General features: G+C 55.1%; 1 protein-coding gene across 7 annotated transcripts in view; it reads left to right on the top strand.

The window, feature by feature from the left end:
* Positions 1–14,711, top strand: part of BEAN1 (brain expressed associated with NEDD4 1) — a 39,768-nt gene extending 25,057 nt beyond the window's left edge. For 4 of the 7 annotated variants that reach the window (XM_044761281.2, XM_044761284.2, XM_014854417.3 and 1 more), the window contains 3 exons: positions 4,342–4,605; positions 11,313–11,463; positions 12,535–14,711. In XM_044761281.2, the coding sequence (XP_044617216.1) occupies positions 4,342–4,605; positions 11,313–11,463; positions 12,535–12,874 (755 nt within the window). In that variant the 3' untranslated portion in view covers positions 12,875–14,711. The remainder of the gene's footprint in view (positions 1–4,341; positions 4,606–11,312; positions 11,464–12,534) is intronic. The other 3 variants (XM_044761286.2, XM_044761282.2, XM_044761285.2) reach the window with 1 other exon arrangement.
* Positions 14,712–18,135: the final 3,424 nt, after the last annotated feature.

An 18,135-nucleotide genomic window follows, 5' to 3' on the forward strand; every position in this document is an offset into this window, starting at 1 on the left:
TACCAAGCACAGAGCTGGACACACAGTAGGTAGTCAGGAGATGCTAGCTATTCATGCTGCTATGTGGAGGCAGGGCCACATCTCAGGGAAGAGCTGGGATTTTGAGGTATAATTTCCTCTTGATCATCGACACCTCTGTCGAAGCTGCTTGGGAAGAAAATCCAGGATAGAGACGAAGCTTGCTTCATCCTCTGTCCTTGCCACAGCTGATGCAGGGGACAGGGAGGTGAGAAGGGGGGCTGTCATCATGTTATTTCTCTGCAGTCATATTTATCTTATTGATAAAATGGGCCCTGCATTTCGAAACTGGAAGGGTTCCCCTCATAATTTAAAGCAGCGCCTACCTCTGCTGGTCGCAGTGACTGGAAGATTAATTTCCCAACCAGCCCTGTAGGCTGATGCCTGCACCGACTGGCTCCATCTGCCGGCCCGAGTAATGCCATCTCCACGCCTGGCTGGTCATGAGCCTGGCACTGTCAGGGGGCGCAGCTCTCAACTGCTGCTGAGGCAGGTGGAGGGAGGGGCATCTTCAAGGTGACCCTGCAGGGCTGGCACCTCGGCAGCAAGTTCTGTGCACTGAGCAGGGCAGGCATGTACACACACATTCAGCCCTACGCTTTCATCCTGGGCCTCTGCAGCCACACCATGGGCAGCTGTCTGGTAGCACATCTGTCTTGGATCATGGGCTGACCAATGTGTCCCAAGCCACTGCAGTAGCTGGGACACGCTCAACAGGATAGTCCAGAGCCCTGTCAGCAGTGTGGACCCCACACACTCTTATCCTCCCCCAGGAGAGCTGATGTCCCTGACACTGGTCCTGCCCTTGGCTTCAAAGGTGAGAGGCCACATGGTAGAGAGGAAGAGAGTGACATTGCTTGGACAGCCTGCAGGCCTGTACTTTATCAGAGAGAATACAGTAGCAGAGTGACCACTGGCTCAGCTCTAGTCCAAGCCAAAGCCCTGGCCATGGGCTCAGGAGTGGTAGCATGGTGGACTGTGGTGACACTGGATGAGTGGTGGCCAAAAGCTCCGTGACCAGGTGTAAGCACTGTGTGGAGTGCTGTGTTGTAAAGGATGCTGAGGCTGCCTCCTGGGCCAAATGGGAAAGAGAACCATTGTCAACTAGTAATGTCTGCCGTTGGCATAGACTTAGGAAATGGTGGCAGGCATGCTCTATATTCGTCAGCCAAGAACTAGGTATCTCCTAAGTTGAGGTCAGACCGGACAATTTCAACTGACCCCTTTTGCCTGGGAGAAAAAGATGGAGGAGAGCCTGACTTTGCCACCTTTCATCCCTGGGTCTTGAAGAAAAATGGAAGACTTTAGCTTAGGGTAGCTGACAGCCAAGGGAATAAAAATGAAAAGTTGGCACTTCATCAAAAACTCAAGCAGTTACAACCAGTTAAAGAGCAGAGAAGAAACTGAATTCTATACCTTATTGAAAATGAGATATTGAAGTCTCCAATTATTATTAGTTTTGTCTATTTCTCCCTCCAATTTGTCAGCCTTTACTTCACGTGTTGTGGGACTCTGTTCCTAGGTGCATATATGTTTATAGTTGTTATAACTTCCTGATGGAATGACCCTTTTATCATTATAAAATGTCCCTCTTATCTCTAATGACTTTTTTGTTTTAAAGTCTATTTTTTCTAATATTAGTATAGCCACTCCAGCTTTCTTATCGTTGCTGTTTGCATGGTATATTTTTTTCCATCCTTTTTCTTTTAACCTGTTGATGTCTTTAGTTGCCAAGTGAGGCTCCTGTGGACAGTATGTAGTTGGTTCCTGTTTCTTATCCGGTCTGACCATCTCTTCCTTTTGATTGGATTGTCTCGTCAATTTGCATTTAATGTTACTATTGATACATTTGGATTTACATCTGCCATTTTATTTTTTGTCTTCTATACATCTCTTGTCATTTTTGTTCCTCTATTTCTCCTTTTGGCTTTAAGTGAATATTTTCTACTGTGACATTTTAATTCCTTTAATGATTTTTTCACTATATTTGTTTGAATTATTTCCTTAGTGGTTACTCCAGGATATATTATGTACATCTAAACGTGTCACAATCTACTTCATATTTATACTAAGTTAGTTCCAGTGAGAATTAAGTTACTCCAGTTACTCCTATATAACTCTGCCCTCCTTCCCCTTTTTGTGCTATTATTCTTATACACTCAAGAGCTTCTTTTCCAGCTCCTCAAGATTTAGTGGAGGGGCCAAGGCCCAGAGAGGGCCTGTCTTAGTCATATACTGGCTGTTTGATTGTAGGTGAGTCATTTAATATCTCTGAGCCTCAGTGCGCTCACCTATAAAATGGGGACAATTGTATAAATGTTGCTTGAAGGATGAAGCAGGCTCTTCGCACAGAGCCTGTGCGTCATCGGGGCTCTGACAACAGTGGTCTGTGTTTGGCCCTCAAGGAATCCCAGAAATCCGTTCACCCGGCATTCTCACATCAGAGTCAGGAAGCAAGCGTGCCCAGCCAAAGCCACGGGGAGCTCCCTTCTCCCAGTGCATGCCCCTGCAGGGCACCAGCCTGCAATGAACTCCAGCAAGCAAAGGCTTAGATCTCGGGCTAGGAAGACATACTGGCCCAGAGAGCAGAGCCTCCAGGCCGGCCCCTTCTGTTGAAGATCAGTAGGCTGCAAAAGCCACCAGCATGGGCCAGAACTGCTGGCAGGGCATGTTCATAGCTCAGGTGAAGGGCCCAAGTTCGTGCTTCACCTACCTGTCCCTGCCGTGGGCTGAGTGCGACACAGGCTTTTGGAGGCAGTGCTGGGAAGGGATGGAAGGGAGAAGTGGCCACAGCTGAGTGTCCAACCTCTGATTTGCATAAGTCCAGGCCCTCACCTGGGAAGAGAAGCTCTCCTCCAGCTACCCAGGCAGGTGGCCATCCAAATTCTGCTTGATTACCACCCAAGACAGTCCTCCTTCCCCTGAGGCAGCTCAGGGCCTTCCTGCCATTTTCTCATCTGGTCTCAAGTTTGGTGCCACTCACTCAATACGTGCCTTGGGCACCTTTGGTGAGCCCAGGCCCAGTGCTGAGCTCGAAGACGCGGAGAACGATCAAACACAAGCCCCGGAAACCACGCGTGATCCTGTGCAACAAATGCAAAACAAGGACATGGACTTGGGCTCTGGGAGAACAGACAGGGGCCCCTCTCAGAACTGGGCCCAGGAGTGCTTGCCCCCGACCCTGTGGCCCATTGAGGATCTGAGGCTGCCTCCCGATGGCTATCCAGAGATAGGGCTCGCAGCCTCAGGAAGGGCTCGTGCCTGGGGCCAGGGACACTGAGTGAGCTCTGGGCTTTGAAGCTTGGGCTCAGCCATGTGGGCCAGTCACCTGCCAGCACTGAGCCTCAGTCCACGCATCTGTAAAAGGGGAAACCATGTCCCTGCCTGGCAGAATTGGAGGGAATTAAGCGGCACACCAAGGCACTCACCGAGGAGGTGCTGGCCCTCCCTGAGGGAGGCAGCGGGTGCCTGTGGCTGTTCCTGGCTGACTCTAACTTTCCCCAGGCCTCCAGCTCCCAGGGCCGCTTCATCTTCTCCTGTGGGAATACAAAGCCACCAAGTTTCCCAGGAACTTCCCACTGTAGGGCTCTCGGGGACCCAGCTATTAGTCCTGGAGGAGGTTCTTGCGTGTCCCCATTCTCCTGCCACACCACACTCCCTCCTAGAAGTCTCTTCCCACCCCTCTATACATTTGTCCTTGCTCTTCACCTCCTCTGGGAAGCCTTCCCTGATCTGACCCACCGCCTGACACGTCTGGGTCAGTTGCTGCCCACACCCCTGGGCCTGCCTGATTTCCCTGGAGTCCCCTGGGTAGGTTTCAACCCCAAGGGAAGAGGCCAGTGTTGGAGGCCAGCAAAGTTGATCCTCATACTCTGACCCCCTGTGCATCCCCAGCCCTTCCCAAGACCTTGGTAAAGTCATGCTGACTTTCCAACCTCATATCTTGAGGGGGTAGAGTCCTTGTCTAGCGCTGAGACTTGGGTTCAAGCCTCAGCTCTGCCACTAATTTGCTGTGTGATCTTGGGCAAGTCCATTGCCCTCTCGGAGCTCCCCTTTTCCTATCTGTGAGTTAGTTGAGCTCCCAGGCCTTAGAGGAGAGGAGGAGAAGGCAGCCCCCACTAGCAGAGGCTCCTGCAGGCAGTGGAGCAAGGGGCCGATCTCCTCCTCCCTGGCAGGAGCAGCCAGGATAGAGTCCATGGGCCTGACCCCGGACTGTCCTCTATCTCTGTAGGGATAAATACCTCGCAGGGCAGCAGGGATGGAGGAGGAAGGTGTGTGGCAGGGTTTGTGCTCCCGCTCACTGTCCACTCTCTCTGTCCTCAGTAGCTCGATACAACCGCACCAGCTACTTCTACCCCACATTCTCAGAGAGCTCGGAGCACAGCCATCTGCTCGTGTCCCCTGTGCTGGTGGCCAGTGCGGTCATAGGTGTGGTCATCATCCTCTCCTGCATCACCATCATAGTGGGCAGCATCCGCAGGGACAGGCAGGCCCGGCTCCAGCGACACCACCACCGTCACCACCGCCGCCACCACCACCACCATCGCCGCCGCCGCCACCGCCATCGAGAGTACGAGCACAGCTACGGTGAGCTGCTGCCCTGGGCCCCAGGACTCCGTCCAACTGGGACTGTGACCCAGGAGGCACAGGGAGGGGGCAGCCTGCCGTGGGTGGAGCAGGGTGGTCAGGGAACGCATCCTGGAGGTCTTGGGTGCTCAGGAAGAGCTCCGAGGTGCTTACCATCCTGTTCTCAGTGGCTTGAGAAGCCCAGTTGTCTGCCAAAGGTAAGGCTTAAGGGCAGAGGGCTCAGCCCCGGCCACTGCTGGTCCAGTTGGTGCCTAGATGAAGGGATGGATAGAGAGAGGGATGAGTGAGTGAGATGGGAGGATAGACTGGTAGGGGAATGAGGAGAAGGATAGGTGGGGGGATTGGGTGGGATGAGTGAGTGGATAGATCACTGGATGGATGGAGAGATGGATGAGTGGCTGGGATGAGGGATGGATGGCTAAATGGGTAGATGGAAGGATGGAGAGGTGGAGGAATGGGTGGATGGGGGTGGCTAGATATGTGGATTGGATGGGATGTGGGTGAACTGATGGAAAGATGGGTAGATGGGAGGGTAGAGGGTGGATAGGTGGGCGTTGTATGGGATGAGTAGGCATATGGACAAGTGGATGGAACGAGTGATGAGTGAATGAGTCTGTCCCCAAAGAGCCTGCAAAGTGCAAACAGAACTGCTGTGAGCGTTTCCCAGTTACAGGAATCACCCTTACACAGAGCTGGTGGCTATTCTTGGGCTGACCAGTCCCAGAAGTGTCCATCTGGCCGGAACTTCCTACAGAATGCAGCCACCTAACCTCGTCTCATTCTTGACGGGGCCAGTTGTCTAAAAGCAGCAGGCAGGAACTCCACTCCATTCAACTCACAGACTGTTGTCAATGGCAGGAAAAAGCCTGCACTGAGGCCCGGCGGGGCCTCTGCCCAGAGTCAGGGAGAGGAAGGCAGGTCTGTGGAGTGGCCTGACCCCGGGGCCACCATTCACAATGCAGAGCGAATGAGATGGAGGCTGCACAGCCAGGCGGGCCTGAGGGTCTTTCCTCCTACAGGACAGGAGGGGCTTGGGAGAAAAAAAGAAAAGAAAAAGTTTAAAACAGGTTAAATTGGGTCTGATCAGCCCAGGCCTTGGGAGGCCTCAAATACACAGCCCCCCACACACACCCTGCTCAACTACCAGGTTTGTGGTGTGTCCTCTCCCTTTCCTCACCGAGTTAACTGGTTAAGGAGGGTGCCACCTTTTAGCGATTAAGGGATATCAGAAGCTAGTGACAGAAGCCGTAGCAATTGCTGATGGGTAACTGCACGCCTGGCACTTTTCGTGCATAAAGTCTCATTTAATCCTCACAGTGGTCCTCGAGAAGGCTTCCACTACCTTCCCAATTTACAGATCAAGAAATTGAGGCTGGGGTGTGTCTTAGTCCATTCAGGCTGCTATAACAAAAATATGATAAATGGGGTGTCTTGTAAACAAGAGAAATGTATTTCTCAGTTCTGGAGGCTGGGACTCCAAGATCAAGGCACCTGCAGATGCAGTGTCTGGTGAGGGCCCGCTTTCTGGCTCATAGACGAGCTTTCTCACCGTGTCCTCACGTGGGGAAGGGACAAGCTACCTTTGTGGTCCCCCTTTTAATTATAAATTATGTCTCTTTTATAAAGGCACTAATTCCAGTCATGAGGGCTCCACCCTCATGATCGAATCACCTCTCAAAGGCCTCACTTTAATACCGTCACTGTCGGGGTTCAGATTTCAATATATGAATCTGGGGGATACAAACATTCAGGTCATAGCAGGGTGGTTAAGGAACCTGCCTGGGGTCACCCAGCTGGGCAGATCCTGGATTGAGTCCAGGCAGCCCGTCCTGCGTCCCACAGTCTGACCACTGTACAGCACTGCCTCGGAGGGACTTGGCGCTCACACCCTCAGTGCGGTTGAAGGTGTCGGGGAAAGCAGCAGGAGCCACCCGTGGGCTCAGGGCAGTGTCCAGCAGATACACTCAAGGCCTAGGGGCCATCAGACTCAGATGTTGCTCCTCTGGGAAAGCTGCTAGAAGAACTAAAAGAGCAGGAAGCTGGGCCTCTGAACAAGACACAGAGAGAGGTCACCACGGCAGGGGGACAAGTGGCCACAAGAGAAGAAAGATGCAGCAAGTTAGTGGTCTGCCCTCACTGCCCAACGACAAAGATTGAAGAGAAAGGTCAGCATTAATAAAACAGATGTTAGAAGCTCAGCCAGCACAGTCCCCTCAGGTCTCCCCAGAAGCCAAGAGCTCCCTAAGAAAACAGACAAGCCAGGAGCACTGCCCAGACCAGGCGTGGCCTGTCCGGGGAACACAAGCTCCTGCCCAGAGCATGCGCACCCCAACAAGGAGCCAGGTACCACCCTCAGGATGGTTCCGGGCAGGCCCAGGATGGCCAGCCTACCCACCTCACATAGCCTGACCCTTTTCCCTCCACTCTTGCTTCTTCCCTAGCACCTCCTTCATGCTTCTTCCCGCCTCTGCACCTTTGCATATGCTCTTCCCTATGCCCAGAATGCCATTCCCCATACTTCCCCAACCAACAGAAGCCTGTTTTCTTTCCAGGCCCAGCTCAGATGCCACCTCCTTTGGGGAGCTTCTCCAGCCCCTTCTCAGCCCTCCCAGACAGGGTTGAATCCCCCCTCTTGGACTTCCTTGGCATTGTACCCCCACCTCTGTCAGTGCCCCTGTCACGGGATGGCTGTGTTGCAACAGTGAAAGCAGGGCCTGTGTGTAGCTCTCCCACCGCCGGCCCACAGCCCAGGACTTAGCCCAGAGAAGGTGCTCCATGGGCGACGGAAGGAACCAGTTCGTTCCATCCTCACAGCAAGAGCCATGTCAGCCCATTTTAAAGACTGGGAAACTGAGGTGACTTGCTGAATGGCCTGTAAGTCCCGAAGTTGGAGCCTGACACTTAGAGCATGGCAGGGGGGCCCACGGGAGTTCCCAAGCTGAGGTCTGGGAGGGTGACCTTGGCCTTGAGGAAAGAGATGGGCCTGGGGGCAGGCCAGTCCCTCCTTAGTCTGTGATGGGGTCACAGGGCCAGTGCCACATGAGCAAGGCCCTGGCCCTGACCTCCGGGGCTGGGTCTGTCCCTGCCAGCATGGCCAGGGGGGGGTCCCACCCATGGTGCAGGGGGCTGTGGCTGTTCAAACCCCGGAAAGCAAGGCTGTTTCCTGGCCAGGGGCGGGTGGCCCTGGTGGGCGGGCCTGAGAGCTGACAGGGCCCAACCACACCGCTGTTCACCTCTCTCCTCGGGTGGACAGCAGGGTGACAGCAGGTCACAGCCAGGCCACGTCTGGGGTCAGGCGTTTGCTACCCCACGCTGACTCGCAGCAGCCCTGCCTCCCTGTTGCCGTGGGGACCCCTCTGTGGGGTTCCCACCTCCCGCGCCACCTCTGTTCTCAGCTCCGACTTTGCCATGTCCCTGGGGTCTCGGTGATGATGGAGGCGCTAGTGCCCCCTACAGCTTCCTCCAGCCTTCGGGAGGATGCACAGGGGCTGCCAGGAGCCTTGGAAAGACGCCAGGGAAGAGGGAAAATGCACTGTGTGCAGCTGTGGGGAGGACACACAGCGGCAGAGCCCCAGCAAGGAGTGACCTGTCGGCACAGGGTCCTTCTCACGTGACCTTCACACATGACCTTCCCCGGGCTCTCTCCCACTGCTCTGGCTGCTCCTCCTCAGACTTTTTTGTGGATTTGTGTTCTCTGAGGAGAGAAATATCAAGGTCCCTCAGAGCCAACCCTTGGCCCTGGTCCTCTCTCTGCACCTGCTCCATCTCGTCCACTGCCAGCCTCAGGCCCCACCCATCATCCTGACCCAGACGTCCCCACATCCCCCCTGAGGTCCCGCAGGCACCCCCGACCCACGGTGTCCAAACGGCCTTCATCTTCTCCTTCTTACTGTGCCACCTCGGGAGAGTTGCTTAACCTCCCTGGATCTCAGGTGAGTCATCTATAAAATGGGTACACAGGGACCCACCCCAAAAAGTTGTGAGGACTCGGTTAGCACAGTATCCGGCTTATGAGTAAGTGCTCAATAGATGTTAACTATTTTCATTATCTCTCCCCCTGGGAGAAAATCTGCTCCCCGGGCCACAGGCAACCAAAGTGACTGGATGGTGGCCACTTCCATCCTCTGCTCAGCACCCCTCCGTGGCTCCCTGCTGCCCTCAGCACAAAGTCGGGCCTCCTCTGCCTGCACATAGGGCCCTTCTGCAGTCTGGCTGGAGAGAGGAGCCCCTGCAGTGTTTGAGAATGAGGGAACGAGTGAGTGAAGGAATGAGTGAGTGAAGGAATGAGTGAGTGAAGGAATGAGTGAGTGAAATTCTGCTTCTGTAAGATGGGAAGATCCTGAGCTTTAGGAGACAGATCTGGTCTCGTCTCTTCCACTTGCTGGGGCTTTAGAGCAAGTGACTTGCCTCTCCGTTTCTTGTGAGGGTGAAGGGGGTCGTGGGGATGGAGCAGGTGCTCATGGCTGCAGGTTCCTCCTCCCCCTCTCTGGGGCCTGTCAAGGGATGTTAGTCTTGGATTGGGGTTAAATAATGAACCGAGGTGTTTCTTCATTTTGGTAAAGAGGGGATAGGACGATTTCACCCTCCATGAGGTGGAAAGGGGGGCTTCTGGAGTCCTGGACCATTCGGGTCTGTGCTGACATGGAAATCAGGGAAAGAGAGGGCCTGAGAAAGGAATTTGGGGAGTTCACATGGGGGAGGGTGGGGAGTTCTTTCCAGCTGTTGCTCAGGAGCTCTGCCCAGCTGGAGTCTGGGACTGACCTGGGTCATCTCAAGATTGGGGTCTGACCTAGGTGAGCATCTCAGGGCAGCCTCAGTTTCTCTAAGGTGCTCAGCCTCTGAGAGGCCCAAGAGAAGCAGCCCGAGGAGAGAGGTGAACAGCGGTGTGGTCGGGCCCTGTCAGCTCTCAGGCCCGCCCACCAGGGCCACCCGCCCCTGGCCAGGAAACAGCCTTGCTTTCCGGGGTTTGAACAGCCACAGCCCCTAGCACCATGGGTGGGACCCCCCCAGCCATGCTGGCAGGGACAGACCCAGCCCCAAGCCCAGCACCCCCGCTCAACTGTGTCCTCACCCTGTCCTTCCCTGCCTTCCTCTTCCCTGAGTCTCTTCCCCAAGTTTGTCCCAAAATTCTCATCCTTCAGCAGGTGCCCTAAAGGGAAACCAATCTTCTTTCAGCTCGCTCCTTTTTACGGCATCTGTTATTGGGGTCCTTTTTTCTAGTAGAAAAGTGATATGCGTTCACTGTGAAAAATCTTTAAAATACAGAAAATATAAAGAAGAAAATAAGAGCCATCATCCAGCCAGAGCCGCTGTTAATGTGTTTGGAATATTTTCTTCTGAGAGCTTTCTCGATGTCCATAGATAACCCTGGGATTATAGCTGCAGATCGTTTTGTATCCAGATTCTTCCACTCACCGTTGTATCAAGAGAGGGGAAAAGATTAGGGGAGTGAAAAGAGCAGTCCTTGGCGTTATTCAGACTGTGCGTGAATTCCAGCCCCACACTTTACCAGGCTTGTGACCCCGAGCCTCAGCGGCTTAGTGTGGAATGGGCATGGCCACAGTGCTGCTGACCTCAAAGAGAGGTCGTGAGCCCCGCCCCTGATGCTGAGCCCCACCCTCTGAGGGGTGGAGCCACCGGGGCCCCGTTGAGGTGGGGGAGACCTCGTGTCTCAGCCATCTTTGCAGCTCCCACTGTCCCCCAGCCGCTTCTAGACCTGTCAGAAACTGGGAGGTGGAGAGCTTACAGGGTGAGGAGCCAGGACATCCGGCTACCCTCTGACCCTACCAATAATTTGCTGTGTGGCCTCTGGCAAGTCACTGAGCCTCTCTGAACCTTAGCTGTAGAATGAGAAGATTGTGCTCTCAACATTGCCTAAGCAGTGTTACTAGGTCTAAGAAAATAAGATCCTGTGGTCAAATGCTGCACAGTCCAATTAAATGTGTTTCTCAGCTGCAGGACTTTTCAGAGCCTTTGTTTTGCTAATATGTGGTGAAAAAAAAAAAAAAAGAAAGGAAGGCAGGAGGAAGAGAATGCAGTATGTGGAGTGACCAGAATTCATCACAGAAGCCCCTTTCCTCCCTGGAATACCTACAGGCAATAGTGTGTGGTTGGGGGCAGGGAGTAGGGTGGCCTGACCCCAGAGACCTCTGCAGCCCTCATTCCCTGACACTCTCCTCCCCATTTCTCATGCCCCATCCCTCCTGCACAGCTCAAAGCTTCCCGTTCACACCACACTCTTCTTTCTCATCTCCCTCCTTGGCTCAAGCTGTTCTGTTCCCTTTGCCCCACCTGCCCCTCTGCCCCTGGCTAATTCCTAGAGAAGACTCAGCTCTGAGAGCCCCTCCTCCAAGAAGTCCTCCAGGTTGGATCAGGCCCATCTCTGTTCCCACAGCCCTAGTACTACCTTTGTCAAAGCTCGTGACACACTGCTACACACTGCTCATTACTAGGCTGTCCCCAGGACAGGATGCCCACCATCCTGGGAGCCCCAACAGGGCAGGGCCAGCTCTGCTTGTGTGACCCCATGCCCAGTACAGTGTTAACTCTCACATTCTGGGGCTGTCGCTGAGGGGATGAAGGCAGCTGTGCTTGGTGTGGGGCGGGATGGTGAGTTGGAGAGAAGAGTCTCGGTGGCCTCAGGTAGACCTGAGCGGATCTTCCCTGGCGCCAGCTGGAGGCCCAGGCTGAGTGTGTGTTCCCTGCAGTGTCTGACGGGCACATCTACAGCCGCTCGAGCCGCAGGATGCACTACGCCTGCAGCCCGGCCGAGGACTGGCCCCCACCCTTGGACGTCAGCTCTGATGGGGACGTGGATGCCACTGTGCTCCGAGAGCTGTACCCAGATTCTCCACCGGGGTAAGGAGGCCACGTAGGGGAGGAGGGCATGAGAGGCGGGGTTCTGGGCACGAATCCTTACGCCCCCTGCGAATCAGCAACACCTCCAGCAAATGGTGTCAGGCAGAAAACATCTGCTCAGTGGGCGTGGCCGTCTCCTCACCCTCCTGACCAGGCAGGTCCCCGTGAGACAGGGTATGACTCAGCAGATGTCACCATGAGACACAGAAAGGAAGAGGTAAGCTCAGCTCCTTCAGGCTTGGGTGAAATGATGGGGTGGAGGGTCCAGGCCCCAGCTCCTTAGCATGTGCTCCCAAAGCCCAAATCACATCCACTGGGACAGGGGTCATTGTGTCCAAACTGCCCTCACGACCCCCAGGCGGTCCTGTCCCATTGGGGAATTCTTCTCTGAGGGGCCTTTGAGTCCTCTCCTGACAGCCACCTCAGGTAGATCCCCCACCAGTTAGTACTCAAAACAAGAAGAGGGGTCAGGGCCTCCATCACTTCCCTCCCTGGAGACCCCTCCAACCCCACAAACGGCCACACCCTCCCCATCTCCCTTTTCCCATTACCCCCACTCCCAGGGGCACTGGCAGGGGCCGTGCAGTCCGCCCTCTCCTGGGCCGGTGGATGCTTTTTTGTCCTGCAGCTGTGGGTTCAGAAGGGCCCCAGGGATTCCCTCCCACACCTGGAAGGGCCGCTTCAAGGTGACTTGAGACCAAGGGGTGTCTGGCAGCCTGAGGTTGCTCTCACCTGCATACACAGCCTCGGTGCCCAGCCTGGGAGATGCTCCTTCAGCAGTGGCTGCTGTCGTGCTAAGCAATCTGGGACCCGCCATTCAGTGACTTACTCACTCAAGTTCACATGGAACGTTGGGGCTGAGTCAGGACCAGAATCCAGGTCTCAGTGGTTCGGGGGTGCCGCTCCCTGGGGAGGAGGGGGGTTTCATGGAGCCAGCATGACAAAGGCCTGGCCTGGTCCACTACAGGGCAGCTTGTCACTGCGGAGAGGCCCTGGCCCTGGGGTAGAGACCCCACACCTGCCCCTGAGGCGAGGTTCCACAGAGCCCTGAGGGAGCCTCTTCTCTTCTAGGTACGAGGAGTGTGTGGGGCCAGGGGCCACCCAGCTCTACATCCCCACGGATTCACCGCCGCCGTACTCGCTGACCGACTCCTGCCCTGCGCTGGACAGCGCCCTCGACGAAGGCAGCGGCCACAGCTCTGGCCGACACCAGCAGGCGCAAAGGGCCCGGGGTCAGAGTGGCCTCCGCACCATCTCCATGGACACCCTGCCCCCTTATGAGGCAGTGTGTGGTACCAGCCCCCCATCGGGCCTGCTGCCGTTGCCGGGACCAGAACCAGGGCCAAGGAGCCCCCAGGGGTCACTTGCCCCAACTCGGTCCCTGGCCTCGGGCCCAGAGAGGGTTATGTGAGTGTCCCAAGCGGCCAGGTCCTGCCAGCCCCTAGGGGCTGAATCACATTCTTCAGGCACACAGGGGCACACACGACATGTGCACACACAGCACTCCCACACGCACACATATATACACAACTGGTACACACACAGACATATACACTGGCATACCCATGTGCACACACACACAGCCCCATACACCCACACAAACCCATCTGTGAAGGTTTCATTAAAAATGAAGCTCTCCCGACCTCCCGTCTCCTCCCCAGCCTGTCAGTTCTGCCTCTGCAGACAACACTGGGAGAAGAGAGGTGGAGAAGGGACCGGGGCTCGCTTTTCCCTCTCCCCGGGCCTGTTTGCCCCTGCCCTCACCTGGCAGGCTGTGCCCAAACTCTGATTCTGCCTCCAGAAACTGCTCGACCATCCCAGGTCAGCTGCCTGCCCCAACCCCTCCCCAGGACCAGCTTGTCCTCCTGCTTTTGGGACAGGGCTCAGTGAGGTTCAGCTGTGCGCTGCACCTATCTCTCAATTCCAGGGCAGACGAGCCACAACATCACCACCCTGCCACTTATGGGGTGAGGGACACGGGTCTGGGGGCTCAGGCATGACCTGGAGGCCCTCGCAGCCTACCTTGCCCCTTCCCCCCAACCCAGTGCCCTCAGTCTGGTGGTGCTAGTGGAGTTATCTCAGAAGCCCCCACCCCAAGCCACAGGTGATGAACAGGGCTCTTGGTGGGTATTTGGAGTGGGGGTGGCGGGTTATAGCTTTCCCCATGTCACTGCAACCACTGCCCAGGACTGAGGGTCTTCAAAGATGAGAGCTGTCTGGACACGCTCTGAGGGAGACAAGCGGCCCCTTGCTAAGTATGTGCCCAGCTGACCATTAAGGCCTGAGCGTGAATGGGCTGGAGCCAGACCCCAGAAGCCAGTGTGTCCTCCAGGTGGTGGCTCATAGTTTGGAATTGTGAGCCAGTGTGTTGTGGCCCTGCCTTCCTGGGTGTCTGTAGAGACAAAAGAAAGGGGATGTGAGTCCCATTATAGCACCCTGCCACCAGGAGAGGACCAGTGGTTATATCTGGGCTTCACTGCCAGGGGCACTACAGAAGGGGATGGGTGGGGTTGCCTGGTTGTAGAGAGGCTGAGATCCTGTCCTGGCCCAGGAATCCCAGCAGTTTCCGTCAGAGGCCATGCAGGTAACAGAGCTGATTCCTGAAGACCCAGCCTGCCGGAGGGTGGCGGCGAAGCATCTTTGAGGAATTTCCCCGCCAGCATCTCCAGCAGCAGAGAGCGGAGTCCTCAAGGCCAACTTGCCTCTTTCCCTGGCCCCTCCTTAAAGGACAGCACCACCATCCATCCTCTCCTCCACATTTCAATTCCTCCAGTGAAGGGCTAAGACAATTCAGTAATTCCTTTCCTAAGAAGAGGGGTGGCAAGGATGGCAATTGTGAATTTTATTTTCTGTAGAAATAGAATTTCTTCTGGTGCAGAACTGAAAGGAATCCACCCAGAGGTTCTGTAGTATCCTGGAGCCCCTGACTCTACCCAGGGGAGAGACCTTGTTTACAAGCAGTTCTGTCCACCTTTGTGGTGTACTGTTTTCTAGGCAAAAAATTATCTGTCTGTTGTACTGTATAGCCTTTAAAATGCACTCCAGGGATGAGAGTCTTTTAAGAAACGCATCCTGCTTCTGCAACCCTAGTGAGTGCTGGGAAAAAAGATAAAAATCCCTACCTGCTCATCAGTGTTTGAGGGATGGAGCTGAACAGCTTTTCTTGTTCCTAGATTAAGCGCTAAATAAGCAACTATGTATCTTTTCTGTGTTCAAAATAAATATATCAATAAAAAATGTTGCAAGAAGTAAGTTATCAAGGAGTGTGCTGGGGGGGGCAGGCGGGGCCCCTGCCATAACAGTAAATAGCAAACTGAAAAGATGTTGCTTCTCTCAGAATGAGCAGCCATTGGCACCTCCTCGTGTTCCTGTTGACTGGCTATTTGAGTAGTCAGTGATTTACCGAATTACTTTCTTTTCAGCCTCGCTGAAACATGGCATCATTTCTCTTAGACCTGGCCAGTGTCAATGTCGCCATAAACAAGACTTGACTCCAGGAGCAGCGGGGTCTGCACGTGTTACTTTGACAGCAGCTGGCTTTCAGCATCCTGAAGGCTTTGACTACCGGGAAAGAGGGAAATTTGTAAATTAGACTGAAATGAGTTGTTTTCTCCCCCTCTGCAGAAATTCTCCTCTTCCTTTCTCTGCTTTCCATAAGACCTTGGCTTTGGTTGTTGATCTCTTGGCTGACAGAGGCTGGTTCCCTTCCTTTGTCACTCTGTCTCCCACTAGAACTCAAGTGGGGTCCGCTAGCATAGTCCTAGGCCCCAGGTGCCCTGAAAGTGGGGTGCGATCCTGAAGGAAGGTGCCACCCCAGTCTCAGGTCCCAACGGTTCTGCGCCCACCAGCCCCACTCCAAGCCCACACTGCCACCTGCTGGCTGCCTGCTGCCACTGTTCAAAGCAAACGAGCTGGCCCCTGAAGCATGAGCAGATTCCCTTCTCGCACTTTCAAACCATCTGCCCACGGACACTCATATTTGTAAACAGAACTTGTTTGGGTCCTGAGTTTGTCTTCCATCCTTGGCATGTCCCATGAAGTTTAACCCATTCAAGCATCCTGCTTTCAGGAATTGCTCCTGTCCCCCGCATCTCTCTCTGGGCACAGCCTAATACCTAAGCCCCCCCTCTCTATATGCAAAGTAATCACTCCTCTGTCCTTCTAAGCACCACTGTGCATGGCTCAGGTGCCACCTCCGTGCTGTGGGGCCCCACCAACTGGAAACGAATGTAGCAGCCTTCATGGTGATGGTGTCCAGCCACATGCTCACCCCAACCTGAACCACCCCACGCCAACACTCGATTCCAACAACAAACAGGCTCAACATCCCTCTGGCCCAGGGGACTGTCGGGCTGGGCATTTCCTGCCTCCTCCATCCACAACACACCCTGTGTCCACTGTGACATGCTGTGGCGTATGCATATATGGTGCCATATTCAAGGTCCTTCTGCACACTCCTACAAGGAGACTGGCCTCTCTCTGCCAGGGGCCTGAGGGGTGGGGCTCAGCCCAGGGCTCATCAGGGCCCCAAGGAAATGGGAGGTGAAGCTGAATTCCCAGGATGGAGAACAGGAGCGGGGCAGGACCAGACCCTGGGACAGGATGGAGGCGCAGGGGGTTGATGGAGTGACCCCAGGAGCACCACTAGGGAGTGGGCAGTGAAACGAGGAAGGGAAGGAAGGCCATGCAGGGTACCGGCAAGCCGGTCGCCACCATGGGCAGCTGAGCTCTGTCCCCCTGGCAACTCCAAGAGACAGTGTGGAGCACACCTCAAAGTTAGCTACCTGACGGGGAGGGAGATGGATTACTCGAACTCAGTGACTCTCAAGGGTCATTGTTTGAGGTGCTCTTTGGGGAATGTTAATCCCTGCCCCTTGTGCAGCCAAGCGGGCGCCTCTGGCCAGAGAAAGTCTTTAGACAAGGGAGTTGCAGCTTCCGGCAGCTGAGACCATCATGTAGGTCAGCATGATAAGCCACTGGGGCCACTATGCCTGGGCACAGCACGTTCCAAGGTCTCTGGACAGGGCACTGACAGCATCTGCCAGACATGAGCCTCAGGAATCACCCAAGAGAGGGAGGAAGGAGGGTTGATACAAAGTATGGCCATCCACAGCCGCCCCTTGGGACATCCACCAGCTCACGCTGGCCAAGCCCACTCACACACACAGGGATCTTTCACACCCAGTTCCCAGAGACACCCTCAGACAGCTTCGGTGCACACACGCTAGTACTCCTCACAGAGCTCACACACTCAGGGGTCCCACATGCACACTCCAAGGCCACCCATTCTCCCACTCAGGTGTCACTATCAGTGTCTACCTGATGGCTGACCAGGTTGTGGGTGTGAGCGGTGGAAGAACAGGCAGCTCCATCGTCTGAGAGGGTGAATCTTCCATCCTGGGCTCTGCACTGCTTGACCTCACATTGACCTTCCCCAAGCCCAGGTGAACTCTGTCAGTCTGGACCAATTACCTGAGTCAGGTGAGTATTTCTGGGCCAGGGGGTTGGGCGCGACTTTGCCCCCGGGGTTGCAGCCCATCTGTGCCTGTTTGGCATCTTTCCAAGGAATCCCAGGCCTGCAGGCCTCAGGCCCTATTGTCACAGCCTCAGCCAATCATAACTACCCATCCTCACCAGCCTGATTCCTGGGGCTGCCCATCCTTCTGCCCCACAGCTGGGGGCTGCCTGGCCCATGACCCACCACAAAGCTGGCAGGTGGAAAGGAGACAGCTCTTGAAAGGGGGACCTTCCACCCCCTGACAGGCTTTGAGTCCCATTGTCCACCCCCATTACTTGATTGCAAGAGACAGAAGCCCAACTTGAACCTTCTTAAGCAAGAAAGGATACTCATTGGTTCATGTAACTAAATTGTCCAAGTGATAATTCTAACTTCAGGCTTGGCTGGATCCAGGGAGTCTGAGAATGTGGGCAGGTGTGTTGCCTCTCTTGGCTCTGTAGCCCACCATGTTGCCTTTGTTCTCCCACAGGAGCAATGGCTGTGGATGCCCCAAGTCTGTGTTGGCTGGGTCATGATCCAAAACAAAGAGACACCCTCTCTCTCCCAGAAAGAAAATATCAAATCTCAGGGAAAATTGATCGGTCCAGACATGTACTTATGCCTGACTCTCTGTGAATGGCTGTGGCTGGGGAGCAGAGTCTCTGATTAGCTGGACCTGGGTCATGTGCCCACTCCCACAGGGAAGGAGGAGCCAAATCAGCCTTTCCTAGAATGGGTTTTCCAAAGCAAAGAAGGAAGCGGGTGTGATGGACAGGGCGCACCCAAAAAAGCCGACTCTGCCCTGTTTGCTTGACAGTGCCAGGCCCCACCCCCCAGCTCTCAGTCTGAGCGATGACACCACACCAGGGTTAGACAGCGACCACACAGTAAGCGAGGGCAGGTGCGGGGCCAGGCAAGGCAGGGGCTGGTTGCTGACCAGGGTGCGGAGCAGAGGAAGGAGGAGTCAGAACCAGCCTCCTGCAGAGACTGAGGACGCAAGACTCATGGGACACCATCTTGAATCCGTCCCGGCTCTTTCCCACGGTTGCCCTGTCAGGGCGGGTCTGGGGTCAGAGAGGCCCAGCTCTGGTGCCCACTGGGAGGGGCCTCTGGTCAGCTGCAGGGAGCTGGCCCAATTCCACGCTGAGGGCACTCTAGGGCTTGGGGCCGTATGA

The sequence above is a fragment of the Equus asinus genome, chromosome 28, assembly GCF_041296235.1.
Source record: "Equus asinus isolate D_3611 breed Donkey chromosome 28, EquAss-T2T_v2, whole genome shotgun sequence".
Lineage (NCBI taxonomy): Eukaryota > Metazoa > Chordata > Mammalia > Perissodactyla > Equidae > Equus > Equus asinus.